Below are 25,129 nucleotides of genomic sequence, written 5' to 3'. Positions count from 1 at the left end.
AGGTGGATAAATCTCCAGGTTCTGATAACCTTCATCCCAGGGTACTTAAGGAAATGGCCCTGGAAATAGTAGATCCATTGGTGGTTATTTTCCAAAATTCTTCGGACTCTGGAATAGTTTCTACAGATTGGAGAGTAGCTCATGTAAGCACACTAGTGAGGCTAGGAACAGGGAGATGGTGCAGCTGGCTAAAGAATTGGTGCAGGAGGGAGGGCTTCAGATTTGTGGATCACTGGGATGTCTTCCAGGGAAGGTGGGGCCTGTACAAGGAGGACAGGTTACACCTGAACTGGAGGGGCACCAATATCCTGGCTGGGAGATTTGCTAGTGTGGTTTGGGTGGGTTTAAACTAGTGTGGCGGGGAGGTGGTAATCAGAACAGTAGGTCAGCAATTGAACAGATTGGGAATAAGCATGGGGCCAAGTCCAGGCTGGCTAAGAGGAAGAGCAGGCTGGGGGAGGTCAAACTCTTTGGGCCTGGAGGTCTGGAGTGCATCTGCTTCAATGCAAGGAGTATAACAGGTAAGACAGATGAACTTAGAGCCTTGATTCATGCGCGGAACTTGGATGTGGTTGTGGTACCGGAGACTTGGTTAAAAGAGGGACAGGACTGGCAGCTAAATATTCCGGGATATAAGTGTTTTAGGCGAGAGAGAGAGAGAGGAAGGTAAAAGAGGTGGGGGAGTTGCAATACTGGTTAGGGAACATATTACAGCTGTACAGAGGGAGCACACCTTGGAGGAATCATGTAGAACTCAGGAAAGGAAGGGGGCAGTCACTAGTTAGGGGTGTACTACAAGCCTCCGAACAGCCCACGGGAAGTTGAAGAACAGATATGTAAGCAGATTCTGGACAGATGTAGAAACAATAGGGTTGTTGTAGTGGGAAACTTTAATTTTTCTCATATTGACTGGAAATCCCTTAGGGCTAAGGGTCCGGATGGTGAGGGATTTATTAAGTGTGTGCAGGAAGATTTTTTGGAACAATATGTGGATAGTCCGACTAGAGAGGGGGCTATACTGGACCTAGTACTAGGGAATAAGTCCGGCCAGGTCATCAAAGCGGGGGAACATGTGGCGAACAGTGACCACAATTCTGTAGGTTTTCGGATACTCATGGAAAAGGATGAGTGTTGTCCTAGGGTTAAGGTGCTAAATTGGGGGAAGACTAACTATAACCCGATTAGGCAGGATCTGGAGGCTGTTGTCTGGGAGAGGCTGTTTGAGGGTAAATCCACATCTGGCATGTGGGAGTCTTTTAAGGAGCAGTTGCTCAGAGTGCAGGACTGGCATGTACCTATGAAAAGGAAGGACAGGAAGGAAAGGCAGGATTCGGGAACCGTGGATGACCAGGGAAATTGCAAGACTAATCAAAAGGAAAAAGGATGCATACATAATGTCTAGGCAACTAAAAACAGATGAAGCGCTTGAAAAATAAAGTAGAAAAGAACTCAAATGGAGTTAGGAGGGCAAAAAGGGGTCTCAAAATCTTGGCAGGCAGGATTAAGGAGAATCCCAAGGCATTTTACACATATATTAGGAACAAGAGGGTAACTAGAGAAAGAGTTGGTCCACTCAAGGACAAAGGAGGAAAATTATGTGTAGAACCACAGGAGGTGGGTGAGATCCTTAATGAGTACTTTGCATTGGTATTCACAAAGGAGAGGGACACGTTGATTGATTGTGTCTCGGAGGGGTGTGTAAACCCATTAGAACAAGTCATCATTATGAGGAAGGAAGTGTTGGGCGTATTAAAAACCATTAAGATAGGAAAATCCCCAGTGCCAGGTGGCATCGATCCCAGATTACTAAGGGAGACAAGAGAGGAAATTGCTGGGCCTCTAACATAAATCTTTGTTTCTTCGTTGGTCACTGGTGAGGTCCCAGAGGATTGGAAGATAGCCAATATTGTCCTGTTATTTAAGAAGGGGAGCAAGGATAACTCGGATACTTATAGGTCAGTGAGCTTGACGTCAGTGATAGGGAAACTGTTGGAGAAGATTCTTAGGGATAGGATCTATACACATTTGGAACTGAATGGTTTTATTAGCAACAGACAGCATGGTTTTGTGTGAGGGAGGTCAAGTCTCACTAATTTGCTTGAATTTTTTGAGGAAGAGATAAAAATGATTGGTGAGGGAGGGGCCGTGGATATTGTCCATATGGACTTCAGTAAACATTTGACAAGGTCCCTCATGGTAGGTTGGTACAAAAGGTTAAATTACATGAGAACAGGGGTGAACTAGCTAGATGGATTCAGAACTGGCTTAGCCATAGATGACAGAGGGTAGCAGTGGAAGGGTATTCTTCGGAATGGAGGTCTGTAACGAGTGGTGTTCCGCAGGGATCAGTGCTGGGACCTCTGCTGTTTGTAATATATATAAATGATTTGGAAGAAAACGTAACTGGTCTGATTCGCAACTTTGCAGATGATGCTCGGATTCCTGGAGTTGCGGATAGTGATGAAGATTGTCAGAGAATACAGCAGGATATAGGCTGGAAAATTGGGTGGAGAAATGGCAGATGGAATTTAATCCGGACAAATGTGAGGTGATGTGTCTTGGTAGATCCAGTTCAGGTGGAAGCTATAAAATAAATGGCAGAACCATCAGGGGCATCGACACACAGAGAGATCTGGGAGTACAGGTCCACAGGTGGGAAAGGTGGTGAGGAAAGCATATGGCACGCTTGCCTTCATTGGACGGGGCATCGAGTATAAAAGTTGGTAAATTATGTTACAGTTGTAGAAAACGTTGGTTAGGCCACATTTGGAATATTGTGTCCAATTCTGGTCACCACACTACCAGAAAGACATGGAGGCTTTGAAGGGAGAACAGAAAAGGTTTACCAGGATGTTACTTGGTATGAGGGGTATTAGCTATGAGGAGAGATTGAATAAACTGGGATTGTTCTCCCTGGAAAGACAGAGGCTGAGGGGGGCGACCTGATAGAAGTTTATAAAATTATGAGAGGTATGGATAGGGTGAACAGTTGGAAGCTTTTTCCCAGGGACAGAAATGATGATTACAAGGGGGCACAAGTTCAAGGTAAGGGGGGAAAGGTTCAGTGGAGATGTGCAGGGGAAGTTTTTTACACAGAGGGTGGTGGGGGCCTGGAATGCGCTGCCAAGTGAGGTGGTTGAGGCAGTTACGTTAGCCACATTTAAGACTTATCTGGATAGGCACATGAACAGACAGGGTACAGAGGGATACAGGAGGTTGGTCTAGATAAGACAACGTGATCGGCGCAGGCTTGATGGGCCGAAAGGCCTGTTCCTGCGCTGTTCCTGTGTTCCTGTTCTTTGTTCTTTATTCAAAAAAGGAGGTAGAGGAAAAAAAGGGAATTATAGACCAGTGAACCTAACGTCGGTACTGGGGAAGTTGCTGGAGTCCATTATCAAGGATTTCATAACTCGGCATTTGGAAGGCAGTGGTATAATCAGACAAAGTCAGCATGGATTTACAAAAGGGAAATCATGCTTGACGAATCTATTGGAATTCTTTGAGGATGTAACTAGTAGAGTTGACCGAGGAGAAATGTGAAGTATTACTTTGGTAGCAATAATAGGAATACAGATTTTTAATTGAATGGGTGTAAATTGAGAGAGGTGGATACTCAACAAGACCTTGGAGTCCTCGTGCATCACTCGCTGAAAGTAAGCGCGCAGGTACAGCAGGCAGTAAAGAAGGCAAATGGTATGTTGGCCTTCATAGCGAGAGGATTTGAGTATAGGGATAGGGATGTTTTGCTGCAATTGTACAGGGCGTTGGTGAGGCCACACTTGGAGTATTGTGTGCAGTTTTAGTGTCCTTATCTGAGGAAGGATGTCCTTGCTATAGAGGGAGTACAGTGAAGGTTTACCAGGCTGACTCCTGGGATGGCAGGTCTAAGTCGGTTAGGATTATATTCACCGGAGTTTAGAAGAGTGAGAGGGGATCTCGTAAAAACTTATAAAATTCTAACAGGGTTAGATAGGGTCGATTCAGAAAGAATGTTCCCAATGGTGGGGGAGTCCAGAACTAGAGGTCTAAGTTTGAGGATAAGGGATAAATCTTTTCGAACTGAGGTGAGGAGAAATGTCTTCACCCAAAGGGTGCTGAATGTGTCGAATTTGCTACCATAGAAAGTAGTTGAGGCCGAAACATTGTGTGATTTCAAGAAGAAATTAATATAGCTCTTGGGGCTAAAGCGATCAAAGGACATGAAGAAGAGATCATGATATTGAATTTGCTGATCAGCCATGATTAAAATGAATGGCGGAGCAGGCTCAAAGGGCCGAATGGCCTACTCCTGCTTCTAGTTTCTATTTAAACCCATGCAGACATGGGGAGAACGTGCAGACTCCATACAGTTACCCAACCTGGGAATTGAACCCGGGTCCCTGGCGCTGTGAGGCAGCAGTGCTAACCACTGTGTCACCCACAGAAAAGGTTTTGGTGAGATTAACTTTAAAATTACGATGGGTTTTGGTGTAAATTGGGTAAAGCTGACAGTAGGGTTGGCACCTGGAAAAAGCAGATATGAGGAAACAGGTTTTTTATTTTATGTATATACAGCGAGATGTGATGAGCTGAAACGGCTGTGAAAACAGATTCAATAATATCAGGATATTTAATAAATACTTGAGAAAGAGAAACATTCAGGGCTATGGGAAAGTAGAATACTTATTGAATAGCACTTTAAAAGAGCTGGTACAGACATGATGGGATGAATGACCTTCTGCACTGTATCATTCTATGAATTCTAATCTGGAGAAGATTGATCAATGCTGTTTTTATTTACCACAGAATCCCAGCCCTGAAGTGAGTGCTGGATTCCTGTCTAGATTGACCTTCTGGTGGTTTACTGGGTGAGTGGTTTCCTCCTCATTACAGCAGTCAAATGGTCCTCATGACAGGATGGCTAATTCCCCCTGCAGGCATAAGACCATAAGACATAGGAGCGGAAGTAAGGCCATTCGGCCCATCGAGTCCACTCCACCATTCAATCATGGTTGATTTCAACTCCATTTACCCGCTCTCTCCCCATAGCCCTTAATTCCTCGAGAAATCAAGAATTTATCAATTTCTGTCTTGAAGACGCTCAACGTCTCGGCCTCCACAGCCCTCTGTGGCAATGAATTCCACAGACCTACCACTCTCTGGCTGAAGAAATTTCTCCTCATCTCTGTTCTAAAGTGACTCCCTTTTATTCTAAGGCTGTGCCCCCGCGTCCTAGTCTCCCCTGTTAATGGAAACAACTTCCCTACGTCCATCCTATCTAAGCCGTTCATTATCTTGTAAGTTTCTATCAGATCTCCCCTCAACCTCCTAAACTCCAATGAATATAATCCCACGATCCTCAGACGTTCATCGTAGATCAGGCCTACCATTCCTGGGATCATCCGTGTGAATCTCCGCTGGACCCGCTCCAGTGCCAGTATGTCCTTCCTGAGGTGTGGGGCCCAAAATTGCTCACAGTACTCCAAATGGGGCCTAACCAGTGCTTTATAAAGCCTCAGAAGTACATCCCTGCTTTTGTATTCCAAGCCTCTTGAGATAAATGACAACATTACATTTGCTTTCTTAATTACGGACTCAACCTGCAAGTTTACCTTTAGAGAATCCTGGACTAGGACTCCCAAGTCCCTTTGCACTTTAGCATTATGAATTTTGTCACCGTTTAGAAAATAGTCCATGCCTCTATTCTTTTTTCCAAAGTGTACGACCTCGCACTTGCCATTGGATGTGGTGTATTTGGATTATCAGGAATCTTTAAGTTTCTGGTTCAATGAAGAATGTAGGGGGACATTCGCCAGGTGAAACACTGGACTAATTGCGAGCCAAACAGCATATGCAGCAAGTAATAGACAGAACTAAGTAATTCCACAAGCAACAGATCAGATCCAAGCTCTACAATCCTGTCACGTCCGCTGTGAACAGTGGTGGACAACAGAGGAGGAGGCTCCACAAATCCCCCATCCTCAGTGATGGAGAAAGCCCAGCACATCAGTGCAAAAGACAAGGTTGAAGCATTTGCGACAATCGTCATCCAGTAGTGCCGAGGAGATGATCTATTTCGGCCTCTTCCAGAGGTCCCCAGCTTCACAGGTGCCAGTCTTCAGCCAATTTGATTCACTCCACGTGATATCAAGAAACGGCTGAAGGTACTGGATACTATAAAGGCTAGGGGTCCTGACAATGTTTTGCAAATACCACTGAAGACATGCTCCAGAACTTGCCGCTCTCCTAGCCAAGCTGTTCCAGTACAGTTACAACACTGCCATCTACCCAACAATGTGTAAAATTGCCCAGGTGTGTCCTGTACACAATAAGCAGGACAAACCCAACCCGGCCAATTACCGCCCCATCAGTCTACTCTCGATCATCGACAAAATGATAGAAGGGGTCATCAACAGTGCTATCAAGCAGCACTTAATAACCTGCTCACTGATGCCAGGTTCTGCCAGGATCACTCAGCTCCTGACCTCATTACAGCCTTGGTTCAAACATGGACAAAAGAGCTGAATTCCAGACATGAGGTGAGAGTGACAGCCCTTAACATCAAGGCAGCATTTGAGTGTGGTATCAAAGAGCCCTAGCAAAAACCGGAGTCAGTGGGAAAACCCTCAACTGGTTGGAATCATACTTGGAACAAGGACAGATGGTTATGGTGATTGGAGGTCAGTAATCTCAGCTCCAGATCATCACTGCAGGAGTTCCTCAAGGTAGTGTCCTCCGCCCAACCATCTTCAGCTGCTTCATCAATGACCTTCCTTCCATCATAAGGTCAGAAGTGAGGATGTTTTGGTGATGATGGCGCAATATTCAACACCATTCGCCACTCCTCAGATGCTGAAGCAGTCCAAGTCCAAATGCAGGAAGACCTGGACAATACCCAGGCCTTGGCTGATAAGCGGCAGTTAACATTCGTGTCACTCAGATGCGAGGCATTGACCAACAAGAGAGGATCTAACCATCGCCTCTTGAATTCAATGGCATTGCCATCGCTGAATCCCCCACTTGATTTTAAAATTGCCCACTTTGCTTGCAAATCTCTCCATGTCCTTGCCCTGCCAATTTCATGGTGACCTAGTGATATTTTCACTGGAATAATAATCCAAAGACCCTGGGTAATGCTCTGGGGACCCGGGTTCGAATCCCTCCATGGCAGATGGTAAAATTTGAATCCAATAAAATCTGGAATTAAAAATCTAATGATGACAATGAAACCGTTGTTAATGGTCTTGAACCCTCATCAGTGATACCCTTCAGGGAAGGAAATCTGTCACCCCTACCTGGCCTGGCCTACATGTGATTTCAGATCCACAGAAATGTGGTGACTCTTAACTGCCCTCTGAATTGACCTAGTGAGACACTCAGTTCAAGGGTAGTTAGGGATGGACAATAAATGCTGGCCCAGCCAACGACGCCCACATCGCATGAGAGAATAAAGCATTTTTTTTGAAACCTCCGAGAACTGTTGAACCATTCAAACCCTTCAGGATCACTGCGCTCCATTCCAGCCCCTTGCACATCCTAAATTTTAATCACTCCGGCAATGGTAACCGTGCCTGCAGTTAGAATCATAGAATCCCTACAGTACAAAAGGCCATTCGGCCCATCGAGCCTGCACCGACAACGATTCCACCCAGCGCTATCCCTGTAACCTCTCATATTTACCCTGTTAATTCTCCTGATACTGATGGACAATTTACCACGGCCAATCCACCTAACCCGCACGTCTTTGGACTGTGGGAGCAAACCGGAGCACCCGGAGGAAACCCATGCAGACACGGGGAGATCTTACAAACTCCACACAGACAGTGACCCAAGCCGGGAATCGAACCTGGGTCCCTGGCGCTGTGAGGCAGCAGTGCTAGCCACTGTGCCACCGTGCTGCCCTCTGGGCCTTAAGCTCTGGAATTCCATCTTGAAACCTCTCCACTTTTTCTTCCTTTTAGATGCTTCTTACAACCTAGCTCTTTGACTGAACATTTAGTCATCTGACTAGGGCCATTTATGTTTGATAATGCTCCTGTGAAGCATCGTGGGACGTTTTATTATGTGGAAGATGTTGATACAAACCCATTAACTGGGCTGACCAGTCAACGGGTCTCTGACCGCTGCTAGCAAGCCCCTAATTAGATGATGCAGGACAAACAGACAGTTAAAGGCTTCTTTCTCTTGGACAAATGTGTATCTTTTAGCCCAGCCTCCAGCCCATGTTCTATGTTTGGCAGGTCAGTGATCTGTCACTCAGGCATGACTCTGAGGTCGCGGAACCTGGTTGGATATCACCCTGGTTACACTGATGTAGTTTAGGGAGGGTTAACCCCCGGATCAAATTCACTGGTTAGTACATCTCAACACCAGGGACTAATATAATGGTGAATATCAAGCCAATTGATATTAGTCTTGGTAGGATTTGACTGTAGTTCAGTAATGGTTCAGGGAGAGTGAACCTACTTGTGTCTGTATACTTCAGTACAATGTCTATCTCACCCTCTCCACTCCTGTCTCTGCCTCTTTCCATCTCATTCTCTCTATCACACTATCCACAGAATGGCAATGCAGGGTTACAAACACCCTCTGGAGGACAAAGATCTCTGGTCATTGAACATGGATGACAGGTCAGATGTTGTAGTGCCGAAACTACTTAACGAGTGGGAGAAAGAGAAGCTGAAAGCAAGCAGGTAACAATGACCCTGCCCCATCACTCCCACTCATACTGATAACAGATAATGTAGTACGTAGAGAATAACAGATACCCGGGAGTGAGTTACAGACTGGAATCTAATTGAGGGGTTTGGGGTGGTTTATATATAGAATAACAGATACCCAGGAGTGAGTTATAGACTGGAATCTTATCGAGGGGTTCGGGGTGTTTATATATAGAATAACAGATTCCTGGGCATGAGTTACAGACTGGAATCTAATCGAGGAGCTCAGGGGGGTTTATATATAGAATAACAGATACCCAGGAGTGAGTTATAGACTGGAATCTTATCGAGGGGTTCGGGGTGTTTATATATAGAATAACAGATTCCTGGGCATGAGTTACAGACTGGAATCTAATCGAGGAGCTCAGGGGGGTTTATATATAGAATAACAGATACCCGGGAGTGAGTTACAGACTAGAATCTAATCGAGGGGCTCGGGGTGGTTTATATACAGAATCACAGATACCCAGGAGTGAGTTACAGACTGGAATCTAATCGAGGGGCTTGGGGTGGTTTATATACAGAATCACAGATACCCGGGAGTGAGTTACAGACTGGAATCTAATCGAGGGGTTGAGTCTGGTTGATGTTCTGTGATTAGGTGCTGGCCAGCAGTGAATAATGTCATGTTTTTGTCTCTTTACCAGGAAACAGAAGGTGTCCTATACAAAATGCCCAACCACATATGACATCAAGGAAGGGGAGAATCATGAAGCAGAGGTGATGTTTCCCGGCAAGGAGGACCAGAAGCATCCTTCATTCCTCTTAGCTCTGTGCAAAACCTTTGGTCCATACTTCCTTGTGGGATCAGCACTGAAGCTGTGCCAGGACTTGTTGGCTTTCGTCAATCCCCAACTTCTCAAGTAAGAAGTTTAGATACTGAAGGGTTTTTGTTTAATGTTCCTCAGAATGAAAATTCTCCCTGGACTTTGCCCCAAACACATAGTTCAATTTTAACCTGCTCCACTCCACAACAAACTGCACAATTCAGCCCAGGTTACACTCTAACCCCATCTTTGTCACAATTGGGGTGTAAAGCAGGCACCAGACCCCCAGACTCCCTGTTTTTCACTGAGTGAAGAGGCTGACAAAGGGGCCAATGGAATTCAGCTGCTTTTAGTTTCAAAGTATTGTGTGGAAAGAGGAAGTTGCGTGTTTGCTGACTGCTTCAGTTCCTGATACACACTCTTGTTTTTTTCACATCCAGCATGTTGATTTCCTTCATCAATAACAAAGAAGCCAGGACTTGGTGGGGATACGGCATCTCAATCTTGATGTTCTTTTCTGCCGCCTTGCAAACTCTTATCCTGCACCAACACTTCCAGTATTGCTTTGTAACTGGCATGCGACTCCGGACTGCAATCATTGGAGCCATATATCGCAAGGTGAGAGAGCCACAGCTTCTTTATGTTGCAATGGTTATTTTACTGGGATAATAATTCAGGGAACATTATTCAAATCCTATATTGGCCATTTTTAAAAATTGGAATCAGGCTAATAAATAAGGAAATAAAAAGATGAATCTGTCCAAGGGGGCAGGAAGCTGTGGAACTATCCAAAACATCCAGTGGGGTCACTTGTAACCTTGAGTGACTTCAAGTCAACTCAGCAGATGACGCATGGGATTTACATGGGACCAGACTCGTTGCCACTTCTCAATATCCTGTTGACAGATTATCTGGTCATTATCACATTGCCGTTGTGGGAGCTTGCTGTGCACAATTTGGCCATCATGTTTCCTACACTAAAGCAGTAGCTGCACTTTCAATGTACATCATGGACCGTAAAGTGCTTTGGAGGTTCTATGGTCATGAAAGGCGCTATGTAATTGCAAGTCTTTTTTTCTTTTTTAACTGCTTCAGTGAGTGTCACTGTGTGTAGAAGCCCTACCCGCGATACAAAATTAACTCAGTTGCAGGAACCAAAGTTCAATGATTGACGTGTGTTTTTCAAACTAGAAGGCTGTTTCCAGTTGGGTGTTACAGGGCTCAGTACTCCCTTGCTTTTTGTAGTAAACATTAATGATTTGGACTTAAATGTAGGGTGCGTAATAGAGGAGTTTTCAGGTAACACAAAAATTGGCCAAAGGGTTGATAGGAGGAGGAGGATAGCTGTAGACCGCAGGAAGATATCAATGGACTGTTCAGGTGGGCAGAAAAGTGGCAAATAGAATTCAACCTGGAGAAGTGAGAGGTGATGCTTTTGGGGAGGTCAAACAAGGCAAAGGGAGGATACTGAGAGGTGTAACGGAAGTGGGGGAACTTGGAGTGAATGTCCCACAGATCCCCGAGGTAGCCGGACAGGTTGATAAGGTGGTTGAGAAGGCATATGGAATCTTTTTGTTTATTAGCCAGGGCATAGAATATAAAAGCAGGGAGGTTGTGTTAGAACTGTATAAAACACTGGGGTTATACAATGTTGGGAAGGACCTGGATAGAGTGGGTGGGGAGCAGTGAGTTCAGTGCTTGTTAGAATGGTTAGAGGGGAGATTAGGAAGAGGATTTTCACCCAGAGGGTGGTGAAGGTCTGGAACTCTCTGCCTGAAAGAGTAGTAGAGGCAAGTGCTGAAAAATGGCATTAGGCTGAGGGGGCTTGTTCATTGCATGGCACAGACATGATGGGCAGAGTGGTCTTCTGTGCTGTAAATGTTTCTACATTGAGATATTTTGAAAATGTTAAAAAGGTGGAATGTATTGGGATGTGGGGAGAGGATAAGGGAGTGCAGTACTTGAATTGCTCCTTAGAAAAGCCAGCACTGATACGATGGGCCAAATGGCCTTCTGTGCTGAAATAATTCTATGAAGGTTGATGCCCTCTGAAGAGGAGTGTGATTATGGCATGATACTAAATATAAAGAACTCTTGTTAAGTGTGTGATTATCTGAATTTTATTTTTCAGTCTCTGGTCATCACCAACTCAGCGAAACGTTCATCCACCGTTGGGGAGATTGTGAACTTGATGTCAGTGGATGCTCAGAGATTCGTGGATCTCACTAGCTTCCTGAACATGCTGTGGTCTGCCCCGCTCCAGATCTGTTTGGCTCTCTACTTCCTGTGGCAGGTAACTGCTTTCCCAATTCTCTTACAGAAATGTTGGGCAGCAAAGAGCTGAAGTTTGGGTTGATCATTGGAGCGATGGGAGTACTAACACAGTTTCTGTCTCCTTTCCCAGTACCTGGGTCCTTCCGTTCTGGCTGGAGTTGCAGTGATGATTTTACTGATCCCATTCAATGCTGTCATTGCCATGAAAAGCCGAAGCTTTCAGGTATGTCAGAAGAAAAATACTTTCTCGCTCCTCCATGTTGTCTACATGGACTTTAGCAAGGCCTTTGACAAGGTACCGCATGGTAGGTTGTTGCATAAGGTTAAATCTCATGGGATCCAGGGTGAGGCATCGAAATGGACACAAAATTGGCTTCTTGACAGAATGTGGAGATGCCGGCGTTGGACTGGGGTAAACACAGTAAGATCTTGACAGAAGCCAGAGAGTGGTTGTAGAGGGTTGTTTTTCAAACTGGAGGCCTGTGACCAGCGGTGTGCCTCAGGGATCAGTGCTGGTCCACTGTTATTTGTCATTTATATTAATGATTTGGATGAGATTATAGGAGGCATGGTTAGTAAGTTTACAGATGACACCAAGATTGGTGGTATAGTGGACAGTGAAGAAAGTTATCTCCGATTGGAACGGGATCTTGATCAATTGGGCCAGTGGGCTGACGAATGGCAGATGGAGTTTAAATTAAACAAATGTGAGGTGATGCATTTTGGTAGATTGAACCAGGGCATGACTTACTCAGTCAATGGTAGGGCGTTGGGGAGAGTTACAGAACAAAGAGATCTAGGGGTGCATATTCATAGCTCCTTAAAAATTGAGTCACACGTGGACAGAGTGGTGAAGAAGGCATTCGGCATGCTTGGTTTCATCGGTCAGAACATTGAATACGGGGGTTGGGACGTCTTGTTGAAGTTGTACAAGACATTGGTTAGGCCACACTTGGAATACTGTGTGCAATTCTGGGCACCCTATTATAGAAAGGATATTATTAAACTAGAAAGAGTGCAGAAAAGATTTACACGGATGCTACCGGGACTTGATGGTTTGAGTTATAAGGAGAGGCTGGTTAGACTGGGACTTTTTTCTCTGGAGCGTAAAAAGCTGAGGGGTGATCTTATAGAGGTCTATAAAATAATGAGGGGCACAGATCAGCTCGATGGTCAATATCTTTTCCCAAAGGTAGGGGAGTTTAAAACTAGAGGGCATAGGTTTAAGGTGAGAGGGGAGAGATACAAAAGGGTCCAGAGGGGCAATTTTTTCATACAGAGGGTGGTGAGTGTCTGGAACAAGCTGCCAGAGGTAGTAGTAGAGGCGGGTACAATTTTATCTTTTAAAAAGCATTTAGATAGTTACATGGGTAAGATGGGTATAGAGGGATATGGGCCAAATGCGGGCAATTGGGATTAGTTTAGGGGTTTAAAAAAAGAATGGCGGCACGGACAAGTTGGGCTGAAGGGTCTGTTTCCATGCTGTAAACCTCTGACTCTGTGACTCTCACAGAATTATAGAAACCCTACAGTACAGGAGAGCCCGTTCGGCCCATTGAGACTGCAGCGACTCTCTTACAGAGTATCTTACCCAGGCCCTCTCCAGGGCATAACCCCACACGTTTCCCATGGCTAATCCATCTAAACTACACATCTTTCCCTTCTTCACTCGCAATACTTCTCCATCCATTGTTTATCAACCTTTCACTCTCCCATTTACCCCCTCAATGTTTCTGCTCCAATCTTCTTCACTCTTATTTACTCTTATTCACATCCTCCTGTCTATCCATCTATTCTCAAACAGGGGCTCGTTGTTTCAGGACAAGGGGATGATCATTTAGGACTGAGCTGAGGTGAAATCTCTTCCCCCAGATGTTTGTGAATGTTTGAAGTCAGCATGTCATAGAGTCCTAGAAGTTTACAGCATGGAAACAGGCCCTTCGGTCCAACTTGTCCATGCCACCCTTTTTTTTATTAAACCCCTAAGCTAGTCCCAATTGCCCGCATTTGGCCCATATCCCTCTATACCCACCGTACCCATGTAACTGTCTAAATGCTTTTTAAAAGATAAAATTGTATCCGCCTCTACTACTACCTCTGGCAGCTTGTACCAGTGGCTGTTGATTTGTTGACTATGTTTGAGACTTGAGATCTTTTTGGATTCTAAAGGAGAGGGTGGGAGAATGGAGGCTGATGATGAGCTACTTTCTGATGAGGCACGAGGGGTTATTATTGTCTATCCCTGCTCCTCTTTATAATCTTATTCCTGGCCCTTATTTTCTGTTTCCCTGCATTCAAAAGTGAAATCAGAACCTGCACCATCTCATTAGGGGATGGTCATTTAGTGATTATGTTAGCGACCAAGTGATCCGGAGACTCAAGAATCTGAATTCAAAACCCGCCAGGGCAGTTTGAGATTCTGAATCCGGTATAAATGCTGTGAAGGTAAAAGAATCTGCTGGATTTTCATACAAATGGAGCTGGTTCCCAGGTAACCTTTAGGAGCAGCATTGTGCCATCCTTACCTGGTCGGGGCCCACACCTGACTCCAGCCCTAGACCAATATTGTTGCCTCCTAGGTGTCAGGTAACTCAGCTGTATCACTATGGGTGTGGCTTTTGCTACCAAATAAATCTGTTGGACTTTAACCTGGTGTTGTTAAACTTCTTACTGTGTTTACCCCAATCCAACGCCGGCATCTCCACATCATCACTATCACCTCCTCAGTGATACTAGGGATAAGAACCAAAAGGCAGCAACCCCCATATCTCAGAAGTTGGCAATAGGTTTTATTGTGGGAGAGGCTGACATTTGGAGTTTCAAACATTGGGTGAAGTTTTTTTTTGGGAGGTGGAGTTTAGAACCAGATTGTATTTTTAAACCCAGTGCTCAACTTGAACCTTCCTGTGGGGAATGCATTGATGGTGAGTTTTAACGTATTGGTCCACTCGTATGACCTGCCTGCGCCTCTCTTGGTCCACATGACCCACCCCGACTTCACTCGTAGGACGTGTGACCTCCCAGCATCCAGTTTCCTGGGCCATGTGACCCACTCGCCCCTCCATGCCCAGATGTGACCCATCCACCCCTTACTCCTGGGCTGCAGGACTCTTCTGACCCACTTACCCATGTGACCCATCCGTACCCTCATGCGTGCCATGTGACCATCACCTCCCTCCTGCTCGGGCCATGTGATCCGCCATATCCTAGTGCATGCCGTGCCACTCTTCCACCCCCGCTTGCCCAGGCTGTGTGACCTGCCCGTACCTTCATGCATGCTCTGTAACAGGCCTGCCCCCCTCTAGTGCCTGTGATGTGATCATGCCCTCTTGTGTATTGCAGGTGCAACAGATGCAGCACAAAGACTCTCGGATTAAGCTGATGAATGAAATCCTGAATGGTATTAAGGTGCTGAAGTTGTACGCCTGGGAACCATCCTTCGAACAGAAGGTGCTGGCCATTCGTCAGAAAGAACTCAATATCCTGAAGAAAGCTGCCTACCTTAGCGCCCTCTCCATCTTCACTTGGACAACTGCCCCTTTTCTTGTGAGTACCTGTTCCTTTATAACCCTGTGTATTGAGTTGGGCCAAGGGGATCAAGTGTCAATGGGAGCTATCTTCAATGGGGTAAGAATGGATCTGATATCAAATGAATATTTTGCATCCAGAGAAGATGCTACCCAGGCCGTAGTAAAAGAGGAGGCAAAATCGGACACTAGGAGGGTTTAGAATTAATGAGGAGGAGGCTGTGAATTAAACTACTGTCCAAACGGAGATTGGCTGCTTCCAACGTGCCCTACGCTACATTGAAGAGACTAGACGCAGACTGGGTGACCACTTTGCAGAACAACTTTGGTCCGTCCGCATGCAGGACCCAGACCTTCTTGTCGCTGGCCATTTCAACACCACCCTGCTCTCCTGTCCACATGTCCGTCCTTGGCCTTTTGCAATGTTCCAGTGAAGCATAACGCAAACTGGAGGAATAGCAACTCATCCTCTGATTGGGCACTTTACAGCCTCCCAGACCGAACATCGAGTTCAACAACTTCAGAGCATGAACTCTGTTCTCCACCTTCACCCCATTTCCATTTATTTTAATTTGTTTCTTTTTATCTTATTAATCCATTCTTTATTTTATAATCTTATATATTTTTAATTTCTTCCATCATTTCACTTGTCCACTTCTAAATCTTACTTTCTAACTTGTTCCCCACCACCCAACCAACTGGGGCCATCTACAACATTCCTCAGGTTGTCCTTTGACACTCTGCATGTTTGTTTTGCCATTTACACATTCCGATCTCTTAACAGACACTATTAGCACCATTCTCGGCCTTTATCACCACCATTCCCCCATTGTTGTCGTCATCGTTCCCCCCCGCCCCTCACCACCCCACTCTTACAGTATAAATCTCATCCTATTTTCTTTGTCTTCAGCTCTGACAAAGGGTGATCCAGACTCGAAACTTTAGCTCTGTTCTCTTTCCAGATGCTGTCAGACCTGCTGAGATTTTCCAGCATTTTCTGTTCTTGTTATTGATTAGGCTGTACTTGATAAGGCACCGAGTCCAGGTGAGAGTCACCCAAGGATACTGAGGGAAATCAGCCACTCTCTCAGCTGCCCAGCACTTCTCCTGAGCCTCAACTTCACCAAATGGGTCCCAGGACTTCTCTGTGAGCTACAAACCATGCAAGGTTCAAACTGCAGCCCACCTCCAGTCACAGCAAACACCGATAAATTGAAACCAGAGAACTTTCTTAAGTTTCACCCAAATCTATGATGACGTGGTCATTAGGGTTTGTTGAATGCTTTTAAACTGATTTAACTCAAATTCCCCAAAACACAGCGGCTGTAATTTTACCGCTCACAGAACAGAATTCTCCGTTGGCCTCGGGCAGGATTTTACAAGCCGTGAGATCATGAAATCCAGCCCAGCATCTCTCTCGACTGCACGTTTTAGCAAATTGTTCTACATCGTGGACCTGATTTACCCCCTCGAAAGGGGGGGGGGCATTTTGGCAGTCAGCCAGGGGACCAATCAGGAAGGCCCTGATGCAGGTAACTCATGAGGGGGAGGGGGAAGAACATACCATCAATCAAGCGGGGGCTGGGAGGGAGTCTACCAGTGCACTGTGAGATTGGGGCGGCCTTGCAAAATGGCAGCCGGTGCCAAGCCCCCAACTCTCCAAAAAAGTGGCTGGGCGTTGAAAGATTGTGATGCAGAGCACACCTGAGAGACCGGCATGGTTCACCCCAGGTTTCTCACTGTTTGGACCCCCGGCATGCCCCACCCCCGGGACTGCTCCTGGCACACCAGCAGTGCCTGATGTCCACTGTTGAGATGTCTGATGGGTACTGCCAGGCGGGCACTGCTCGAAGGGCTCTGTCCAGCCATACCCTCAACCACCTGGGGGCTTCAATGATCTCTGAGCCTCCCCGGCGTGACCAGTTCACCAGGTCTGTGTCAGTGCAGACCAGTGACTTTTTGCCAGAGGGCTTGGAAGCATCCGGGACCGGGGAAGCAAGCGTGCTGAACTCCCTAATTATACTGAAATCCAGTCGATCTGATGCGAAGCGGTTTGCGCCACTCGGAAGGGGCTGGGAAGATGGGAAACTGTTTTGCGCCAGGTGTGAATTGGATTTTCAGTTTTGCACGCTATCTTCCCAGCTCGCTGTGCTGATCACAGGCCGCAGTGAGGTGGTAAAATTGCACCCTGAGAAATATTTTGGGAAAATCCCGCCCCACGTTGCCAGCCCTCCTCCTAAATAAATCACCTGCTGTTTTAGGATCTTGCCTTTCTTGCTGTTAACCCCTCAGGCAACATGGCCCTAACCTTTGTGTAATAGACTCCAGTCTACTTGAGTTACATTTATCCTATTTTCTAAAATTAAACTTTTTAATCTTCCCTGAACTAAAATTACCTCCAGAATATTAACCATCAACCAGATATTCATCACAAGGCCCATTCCTGGCATATTAACCCTGTGAAACCAGTCTGTCCAGGAGCAGAGACAACTCTTGCTCAGGGGCTTCCTGGTGTCACTCTGTAGCAAGTGCATCACCCACTGGGGGACATAAATATGTCAGTGAGGAAAGGCCCAGGCTAATCCCAGTCTCTGCTCAGTTAACTCATCTCAGCCAGCCAGAAATGGTCACTAAATGTACATAACTCCTGTCCTGGGAGTGTTTGATGGGGGACAGTGTAGAGGGAGCTTTACTCTGTATCGAACCCCGTGCTGTACCTGTCCTGGGAGTGTTTGATGGGGGACAGTGTGGAGGGAGCTTTACTCTGTATCTAACCCCGTGCTGTACCTGCCCTGGGAGTGTTTGATGGGGACAGTGTAGAGGGAGCTTTACTCTGTATCTAACCCCGTGCTGTACCTGTCCTGGGAGTGTTTGATGGGGACAGTGTAGAGGGAGCTTTACTCTGTATCTAACCCCGTGCTGTACCTGTCCTGGGAGTGTTTGATGGGGACAGTGTAGAGGGAGCTTTACTCTGTATCTAACCCCGTGCTGGACCTGTCCTGGGAGTGTTTGATGGGGACAGTGTAGAGGGAGCTTTACTCTGTATCTAACCCCGTGCTGGACCTGTCCTGGGAGTGTTTGATGGGGACAGTGTAGAGGGAGCTTTACTCTGTATCTAACCCCGTGCTGGACCTGTCCTGGGAGTGTTTGATGGGGACAGTGTAGAGGGAGCTTTACTCTGTATCTAACCCCGTGCTGGACCTGTCCTGGGAGTGTTTGATGGGGACAGTGTAGAGGGAGCTTTACTCTGTATCTAACCCCGTGCTGTACCTGTCCTGGTACTTGTTGGCACTTTCACATCCGTAGTTATTCAATTCCACCAAGGTTTAACATTATTGGTGCCATTTCTCTCCTGTTCCAATTCAGGTTGCCTTGACGAGCTTCGCAGTGTATGTGACAGTGGATGAGAATAACGTGTTGGATGCACAGAAAGCATTTGTCTCTTTGTCTCTCTTCAATATCCTGCGGTTTCCACTCAACATGCTGCCTCAAGTCATCAGTGGTATTGTTCAGGTGAGGCTGCCCAATATGGTGTCATCTCAAACACTCACTGCAGAAAGAATTCCATTGTGGGTAGCAGGAAAGAGTAACAGAATCCTTTTCATCTGTGGAGTTAAAATAGCCAGAGAGTTCTGAACTGACTTGCAATACTTTATTTCCAGGAAGGTGAAACTTTGCTGTTAGTTGAGGTGAGTCATTGACAGAGATTGCATTTCTGGAGTGCTTTTTTGACCTCAGGGCTACTTGAGACAGTTTCCATCAAATAAAGAACTTCCAGTGTTGCAATGTGGGAAATACAGCAGTCAATTTCCCCACAGTAAACCCCCCAACCAGCATTGAGAATTTGTTTTTGTGTTGTTTGAGAGATAAATAGTGGCCGGGGAAACAGGGAGAACACACCTGCTTTGTTCAAAACACTGCCTTGGGATTTCTTTCCAGTTGAGAAAGCAGGTGAGACTTCAGTTCCATTCTATAAGACCATAAGACCATAAGACATAGGAGCGGAAGTAAGGCCATTCGGCCCATCGAGTCCACTCCACCATTCAATCATGGTTGATTTCAACTCCATTTACCCGCTCTCTCCCCATAGCCCTTAATTCCTCGAGAAATCAAGAATTTATCAATTTCTGTCTTGAAGACGCTCAACGTCTCGGCCTCCACAGCCCTCTGTGGCAATGAATTCCACAGACCCACCACTCTCTGGCTGAAGAAATTTCTCCTCATCTCTGTTCTAAAGTGACTCCCTTTTATTCTAAGGCTGTGCCCCCGCGTCCTAGTCTCCCCTGTTAATGGAAACAACTTCCCTACGTCCATCCTATCTAAGCCGTTCATTATCTTGTAAGTTTCTATCAGATCTCCCCTCAACCTCCTAAACTCCAATGAATATAATCCCACGATCCTCAGACGTTCATCGTATGTCAGGCCTACCATTCCTGGGATCATCCGTGTGAATCTCCGCTGGACCCGCTCCAGTGCCAGTATGTCCTTCCTGAGGTGTGGGGCCCAAAATTGCTCACAGTACTCCAAATGGGGCCTAACCAGTGCTTTATAAAGCCTCAGAAGTACATCCCTGCTTTTGTATTCCAAGCCTCTTGAGATAAATGACAACATTACATTTGCTTTCTTAATTACGGACTCAACCTGCAAGTTTACCTTTAGAGAATCCTGGACTAGGACTCCCAAGTCCAGGATTCTCACCCAAAATATGGTCCTACTGACAGTGCGGCGCTCCCTCTGCACTGACCCTCTGACAGTGCGACGCTCTCTCTGCACTGACCCTCTGACAGTGCGACGCTCCCTCTGCACTGACCCTCTGACAGTGCGGTGCTCGCTCTGCACTGACCCTCTGACAGTGCGGCGCTCCCTCTGCACTGACCCTCTGACAGTGCGGCGCTCCCTCTGCACTGACCCTCTGACAGTGCGGCGCTTCCTCTGCACTGACCCTCGACAGTGCGGCGCTCCCTCTGCACTGACCCTCTGACAGTGCGGCGCTCCCTCTGCACTGACCCTCTGACAGTGCGGCGCTTCCTCTGCACTGACCCTCTGACAGTGCGGCGCTTCCTCTGCACTGACCCTCGACAGTGCGGCGCTCCCTCTGCGCTGACCCTCTGACAGTGCGGCGCTCCCTCTGCACTGACCCTCTGACAGTGCGGCGCTCCCTCTGCACGGACCCTCTGACAGTGCGGCGCTCCCTCTGCACGGACCCTCTGACAGTGCGGCGCTCCCTTTGCACGGACCTTCTGACAGTGCGGCGCTCCCTCTGCACAGACCCTCTGACAGTGCGGCGCTCCCTCTGCACGGAACCTCTGACAGTGCGGCGCTCCCTCTGCACGGAACCTCTGACAGTGCGGCGCTCCCTCTGCACTGACCCTCTGACAGTGCAGCACTCCCTCAGTACTGACCCTCTGACAGTGCAGCACTCCCTCAGTACTAACCCTCTGACAGTGCAGCGCTCCCTCAGTACTGACCCTCTGACAGTGCGGCGCTCCCTCTGCACTGATCCTCTGACTGAACATAAGAACTAGGAGCAGGAGTAGACCATCTGGCCCCTTGAGCCTGCTTTGCCATTCAATAAGATCATGGTTGATCTTTTCGTGGACTCAGCTCCACTTACCCACCCACTCATCATAACCCGTAATTCCTTTACTATTCAAAAATCTATCTATCTTTGCCTGAAAAATGTACAACGAGGTAGCCTCAACTGCATCACAACCCTTTGTGTGAAGAAGTTCCTCCCCAACTTAGTCCTAAACCTGCTCCCCCTTATTTGGAGGCCATGCCCCCTAGTTCTAGTTTCACCTGCCAGTGGAAACAATCTCACTGCTTCTATCTTATCTATTTCCTTCATAATTTTACATGTTTCTGTGAGACCCTCCCTAATTCTTCTGAATTCCAATGAGTATAGTCCCAGGTACAATTTTGTCTTTTAAAAAGCATTTAGATAGTTACATGGGTACGATGGGTATAGAGGGATATGGGCCAAATGCGGGCAATTTGGGACTAGCTTAGGGGTTTAAAAAAAAGGGTGGCATGGACAAGTTGGGCCGAAGGGCCTGTTTCCATGCTGTAAACATCTATGACTCTGTAACTGAGCTCTCAATGAATCTGAAAATAAACAATATCGCCTTGGACTAAGAGTCCAATCTCTTGGGAGAGGAGGAACTGTGATGGAACCACAAGTGACCAGCGCAACGCTGTCAGAGGGGTGACTGCACAAGTGATCCAGTGAGAGATTGTAGTCATCCTTTTCCTGCCTTGTGTTAATTTGGCGAGGAATCCAAAATCAGCTAACTCAGTTAAAATACAAGAGAGATTGAGACGCTGAATTTTATTCACAAGATGGTAAATACACTTTCATACAAAGTGGGGAAATTCAGTATTTAACAGACAAACCCAGAGAAGCCGAAGAAGCCATTATCTGGTGTGGGTCCAGCCACGTACTCCATCCCTCACTCCTGCCTCCCCAGATCCCCCAAGATGATAAAGAACCTGAAAGCGGTTCAGGAAGACCTGCTGGGGAAATTTCTTTTTGATTTTTCTGAAGTGATTAGTAAAGCGTCAGGAAACTGCAGTAAGCCAAGCCGGCCGGTAACAACTTCAACAAGTACAATCTGCCAGCCCTCTCCCTCCCTTTGAAGGCCGATCAGGAACTGAGAAGTTGGTATGTTCACAGAGCTTTGCTTCCTGATATTTAACTGACTTCTTTGTCCATCTCCTGCCTATGTGGGGCTGCTCTAATTGGGCTCTGGACCCCTCTTCTACCCTCTTGCTTTCCCAGGCCACTGTTTCACTGAAACGATTACAGAACTTCCTGAGCCACGATGAGCTGAATCCCGCCAATGTCGACAGACAAAAGATTTCATCAGGTAAACCTGTCAGAACCTGTCTGACTATTTACATTCAACCATTTGGTTCGAAATATCAAAGTCTCTTGGAGTATTCACACTGTCTTTTCTCGTGATCTTTCTCTTCCTTTCCTTGTAATCATTCTCTCTTCTTCCATTTCTCCCTTTTGCTCAGACAATTTCTTTCCATCCATTTCTCTCTCTCTGCCTCCCCCTCTTTCTCTCTCTCTCCGCCCCTCTCCCCCCCCGGCCCCCCTCTCTCTCGCCCCCCCCCCCCCCCCCCCCCCGGCCCGGCCTCCCCCCCGGCGCCCCCTCTCTCTCCCCCCCGGCCCCCCTTTGAATCACCTTCCCTCATCACCTCTCCCCTCCCCGCCAACTCCCACCCTTCATTCCATTGTTCGGGATTATGCACTGAGTGTCACAGGAAGTCCAAATCCATACTCAGTTCAGCCCAGATTCCTGTAGCTTCCCCTCAATTAATAAACCTTGCCCCGCCCCATCACCTGGCCTGTTCCTGCATTCAACTCACTCCCAATTTAAAATAAAAACTCTTCCTCTCTCTCTCTCTCACCCTCTGTCTCTCTTTCCCTTCCTCTTGCTCTTTCTCCCTCTCACTTTTTCTCTCTTTCTGTCTGTGTGATTTCCCATCTCTAAAGACTCTTGTGTTTTGCAGGGCATGCCATCACCTTGCTGAACGGGACTTTCAGCTGGGGGAAGACACAGCCTGTTGTGCTGGACGGGTAAGGACAGATGAAGCTGAGAGTTTATATGTCAACGGTTTGAAAGTAAAATCTTGAGAAAATTCACTGGAATAAGGTGGACAACATGTCCTAATTACATGGCAGCAGAGACATGATGGGGAAGAGACATGGGACTCCAATGGTGACGGGTGTGGAGTCTGGCTGGTGGTTGTTGTCATGGGCACCAAATGGGGTCTGGGATTGGGACTTGGGATGGGGGCTGGGACTTGGGGTGGGGGGGCTAGGATTGAGACTCGGGGTGGGGGAGCTGGGATTGGGACTCGGGGTGGGGGGTCTGGGGGTTGGGACTTGGGTTGGGGGGCTGGGATTGGGACTCGGGGTGGGAGGCTGGGATTGGGACTCGGGGTGGGGGGGGGCTGGGATTGGGACTCGGGGTGGGGGGCTGGGATTGGGACTCGGGGTGGGGGACTGGGATTGGGACTCGGTGGGGGAGGGGCTGGGATTGGGACTCGGGGTGGGGGGGCTGGGGGTTGGGACTCGGGATGGGAGGCTGGGATTGGGACTCGGGGTGGGGGGGCTGGGATTGGGACTCGGGGTGGGGGGGCTGGGATTGGGACTCGAGGTGGGGGCGCTGAGATTGGGACTCGGGGTGGGGAGATTGGGGGTCGGGGTGGGAGCTGGGATTGAGACTCGGTGGGGGAGGGGCTGGGATTGGGACTCGGGGTGGGGGGGCTGGGGGTTGGGACTCGGGTTGGGGGGCTGGGATTGGGACTCGGGATGGGGGGCTGGGATTGGGACTCGGGATGGGGGGCTGGGATTGGGACTCGGGTGGGGGGGGACTCTGGGTGCGGGGGCTGGGATTGGGACTCGGGTGGGGGGGGGGCTAGGATTGGGACTCGGGGTACGGGGGCTGGGATTGGGACTTGAAGTGGGGGGCTGGGACTCAGGGTGGGGGGCTGGGATTGGGACTCAGGGTGTTGGGATAGTAATTAAGATTCAGGGACATGGAGCGATAAGTTTATGTTTGAACTTGCCTTAATGGTCTGTCAGGAGGAACAACAATGTTGCTCCCCTTCCCCCTTCTCCAGACCCACCTGAGGGTTGTTGCCAGTGACTAAGCTGAACCAGATCGCTGCCATGGTTACTGGTAATTTGCCATTAGGCACTGCAGTTCGCTGGGATTATGCTACTGAGGCCTGGGGCCCAATTTCCTCCAGCTTCTGGCTCCTGCTGCTGACTGTGGGTGTAAACAAGTCTCTGGGTCGTAGTTCCCTCCACTCAGCCATGGCATCATGTGCAGATTGGAGAGAAATCAAATCAGACATTGCTGAAAAGAAAAGAAAACAGGTCCATGTGGTTAGCACTGCTACCTCACAGCGCCAGGGACCTGGGTTCAATTCCCGGCTTGGGTCACTGTCTGTGCGGAGTTTGAACATTCTCCCCGTGTCTGCGTGGGTTTCCTCCGGATGCTCCGGTTTCCTCCCACAGTCCAAAGATGTGCTGGTTAAGTTGATTGACTATGCTAAATTGCCCCTTAGTGTCCTGGGATCTGTTGGTTAGAGGGATTAGTGGGGTAAATATGTGGGGTGACGGGTATAGGGCTGGGTGGGATTGTTGCCGGTGCGGGCTCAATGGGCCAAATGGACTCCTTCTGCATTGTAGGGTTTCTATGATTCTATCACTTGGTGTACAGAAAGCAATTAGGAAGGTATATGGCTTTTGACTTTTATTGCAAGGGGATTGGAGGACAGGGATAATGAAGTGTTGCTGGAGTTGAACAGGTTTTGGTGAGAGTATATCTGGTTTACTGTGTGCAGTTTGGTCTCTACATTTAAGAAAAGATTGGAGGTGGTACAGCTAAGATTCACTAAATTGGCCCCTGCAATAAGAGGTTGTCCTATCCTGAGAGGCTGAGCTAATTGGGTCTATTTTCTCTGGGGGTTTAGAAGAATGAGAAGCAATCTCTTTGAAATGTACAAGATTCTGAAGAGGTTTGATAATGTCGATGCTGAGAGAGTGGGTAATCTAAAACAGGACCACACAGTCTCAGGATAAGGGGTTGATCATTTAGGACTGGGATGAGGGGAAGTTCTTCACTCAAATCTTTGGAATTCTCTACCCAAGAGGATGTGGATGCTCCGTCATTGAATACATTTGAGGCTGGGATAGACAGATTTTTGGTGTCTCAGGGAAATAAGGGATATGGGGAACTGGCAGGAAAGTGGAGTTGAAGCCCAAGATCAGCCATGAATGGCCGAGCAGGCTGGACAAGCCCTATAGTCTCCCCCGGTTCCTGTGTGATATGTTGTCAGTGCG

The 25,129-nt window shown here is 47.5% G+C and overlaps 1 protein-coding gene across 3 annotated transcripts in view; it reads left to right on the top strand.

Annotated features, from left to right (window-relative positions):
- abcc3 (ATP-binding cassette, sub-family C (CFTR/MRP), member 3) overlaps positions 1-25,129 on the top strand; it is a 140,448-nt gene that overhangs the window by 54,331 nt on the left and 60,988 nt on the right. For all 3 annotated transcript variants that reach the window (XM_078225862.1, XM_078225863.1, XM_078225864.1), the window contains exons 6-15: positions 4,786-4,847; positions 8,541-8,672; positions 9,347-9,562; positions 9,907-10,084; positions 11,598-11,759; positions 11,871-11,963; positions 15,083-15,286; positions 18,634-18,780; positions 22,046-22,133; positions 22,786-22,852. In XM_078225862.1, coding sequence (XP_078081988.1) covers positions 4,786-4,847; positions 8,541-8,672; positions 9,347-9,562; positions 9,907-10,084; positions 11,598-11,759; positions 11,871-11,963; positions 15,083-15,286; positions 18,634-18,780; positions 22,046-22,133; positions 22,786-22,852 — 1,349 coding nt within the window. The remainder of the gene's footprint in view (positions 1-4,785; positions 4,848-8,540; positions 8,673-9,346; positions 9,563-9,906; positions 10,085-11,597; positions 11,760-11,870; positions 11,964-15,082; positions 15,287-18,633; positions 18,781-22,045; positions 22,134-22,785; positions 22,853-25,129) is intronic.

The sequence above is a fragment of the Mustelus asterias genome, chromosome 12 (genome assembly GCF_964213995.1).
Source record: "Mustelus asterias chromosome 12, sMusAst1.hap1.1, whole genome shotgun sequence".
Taxonomy (NCBI): domain Eukaryota; kingdom Metazoa; phylum Chordata; class Chondrichthyes; order Carcharhiniformes; family Triakidae; genus Mustelus; species Mustelus asterias.
The sequence above is the reverse complement of the archived record's forward strand: the minus strand, read 5'-3'. Positions and strand labels throughout refer to the sequence as shown.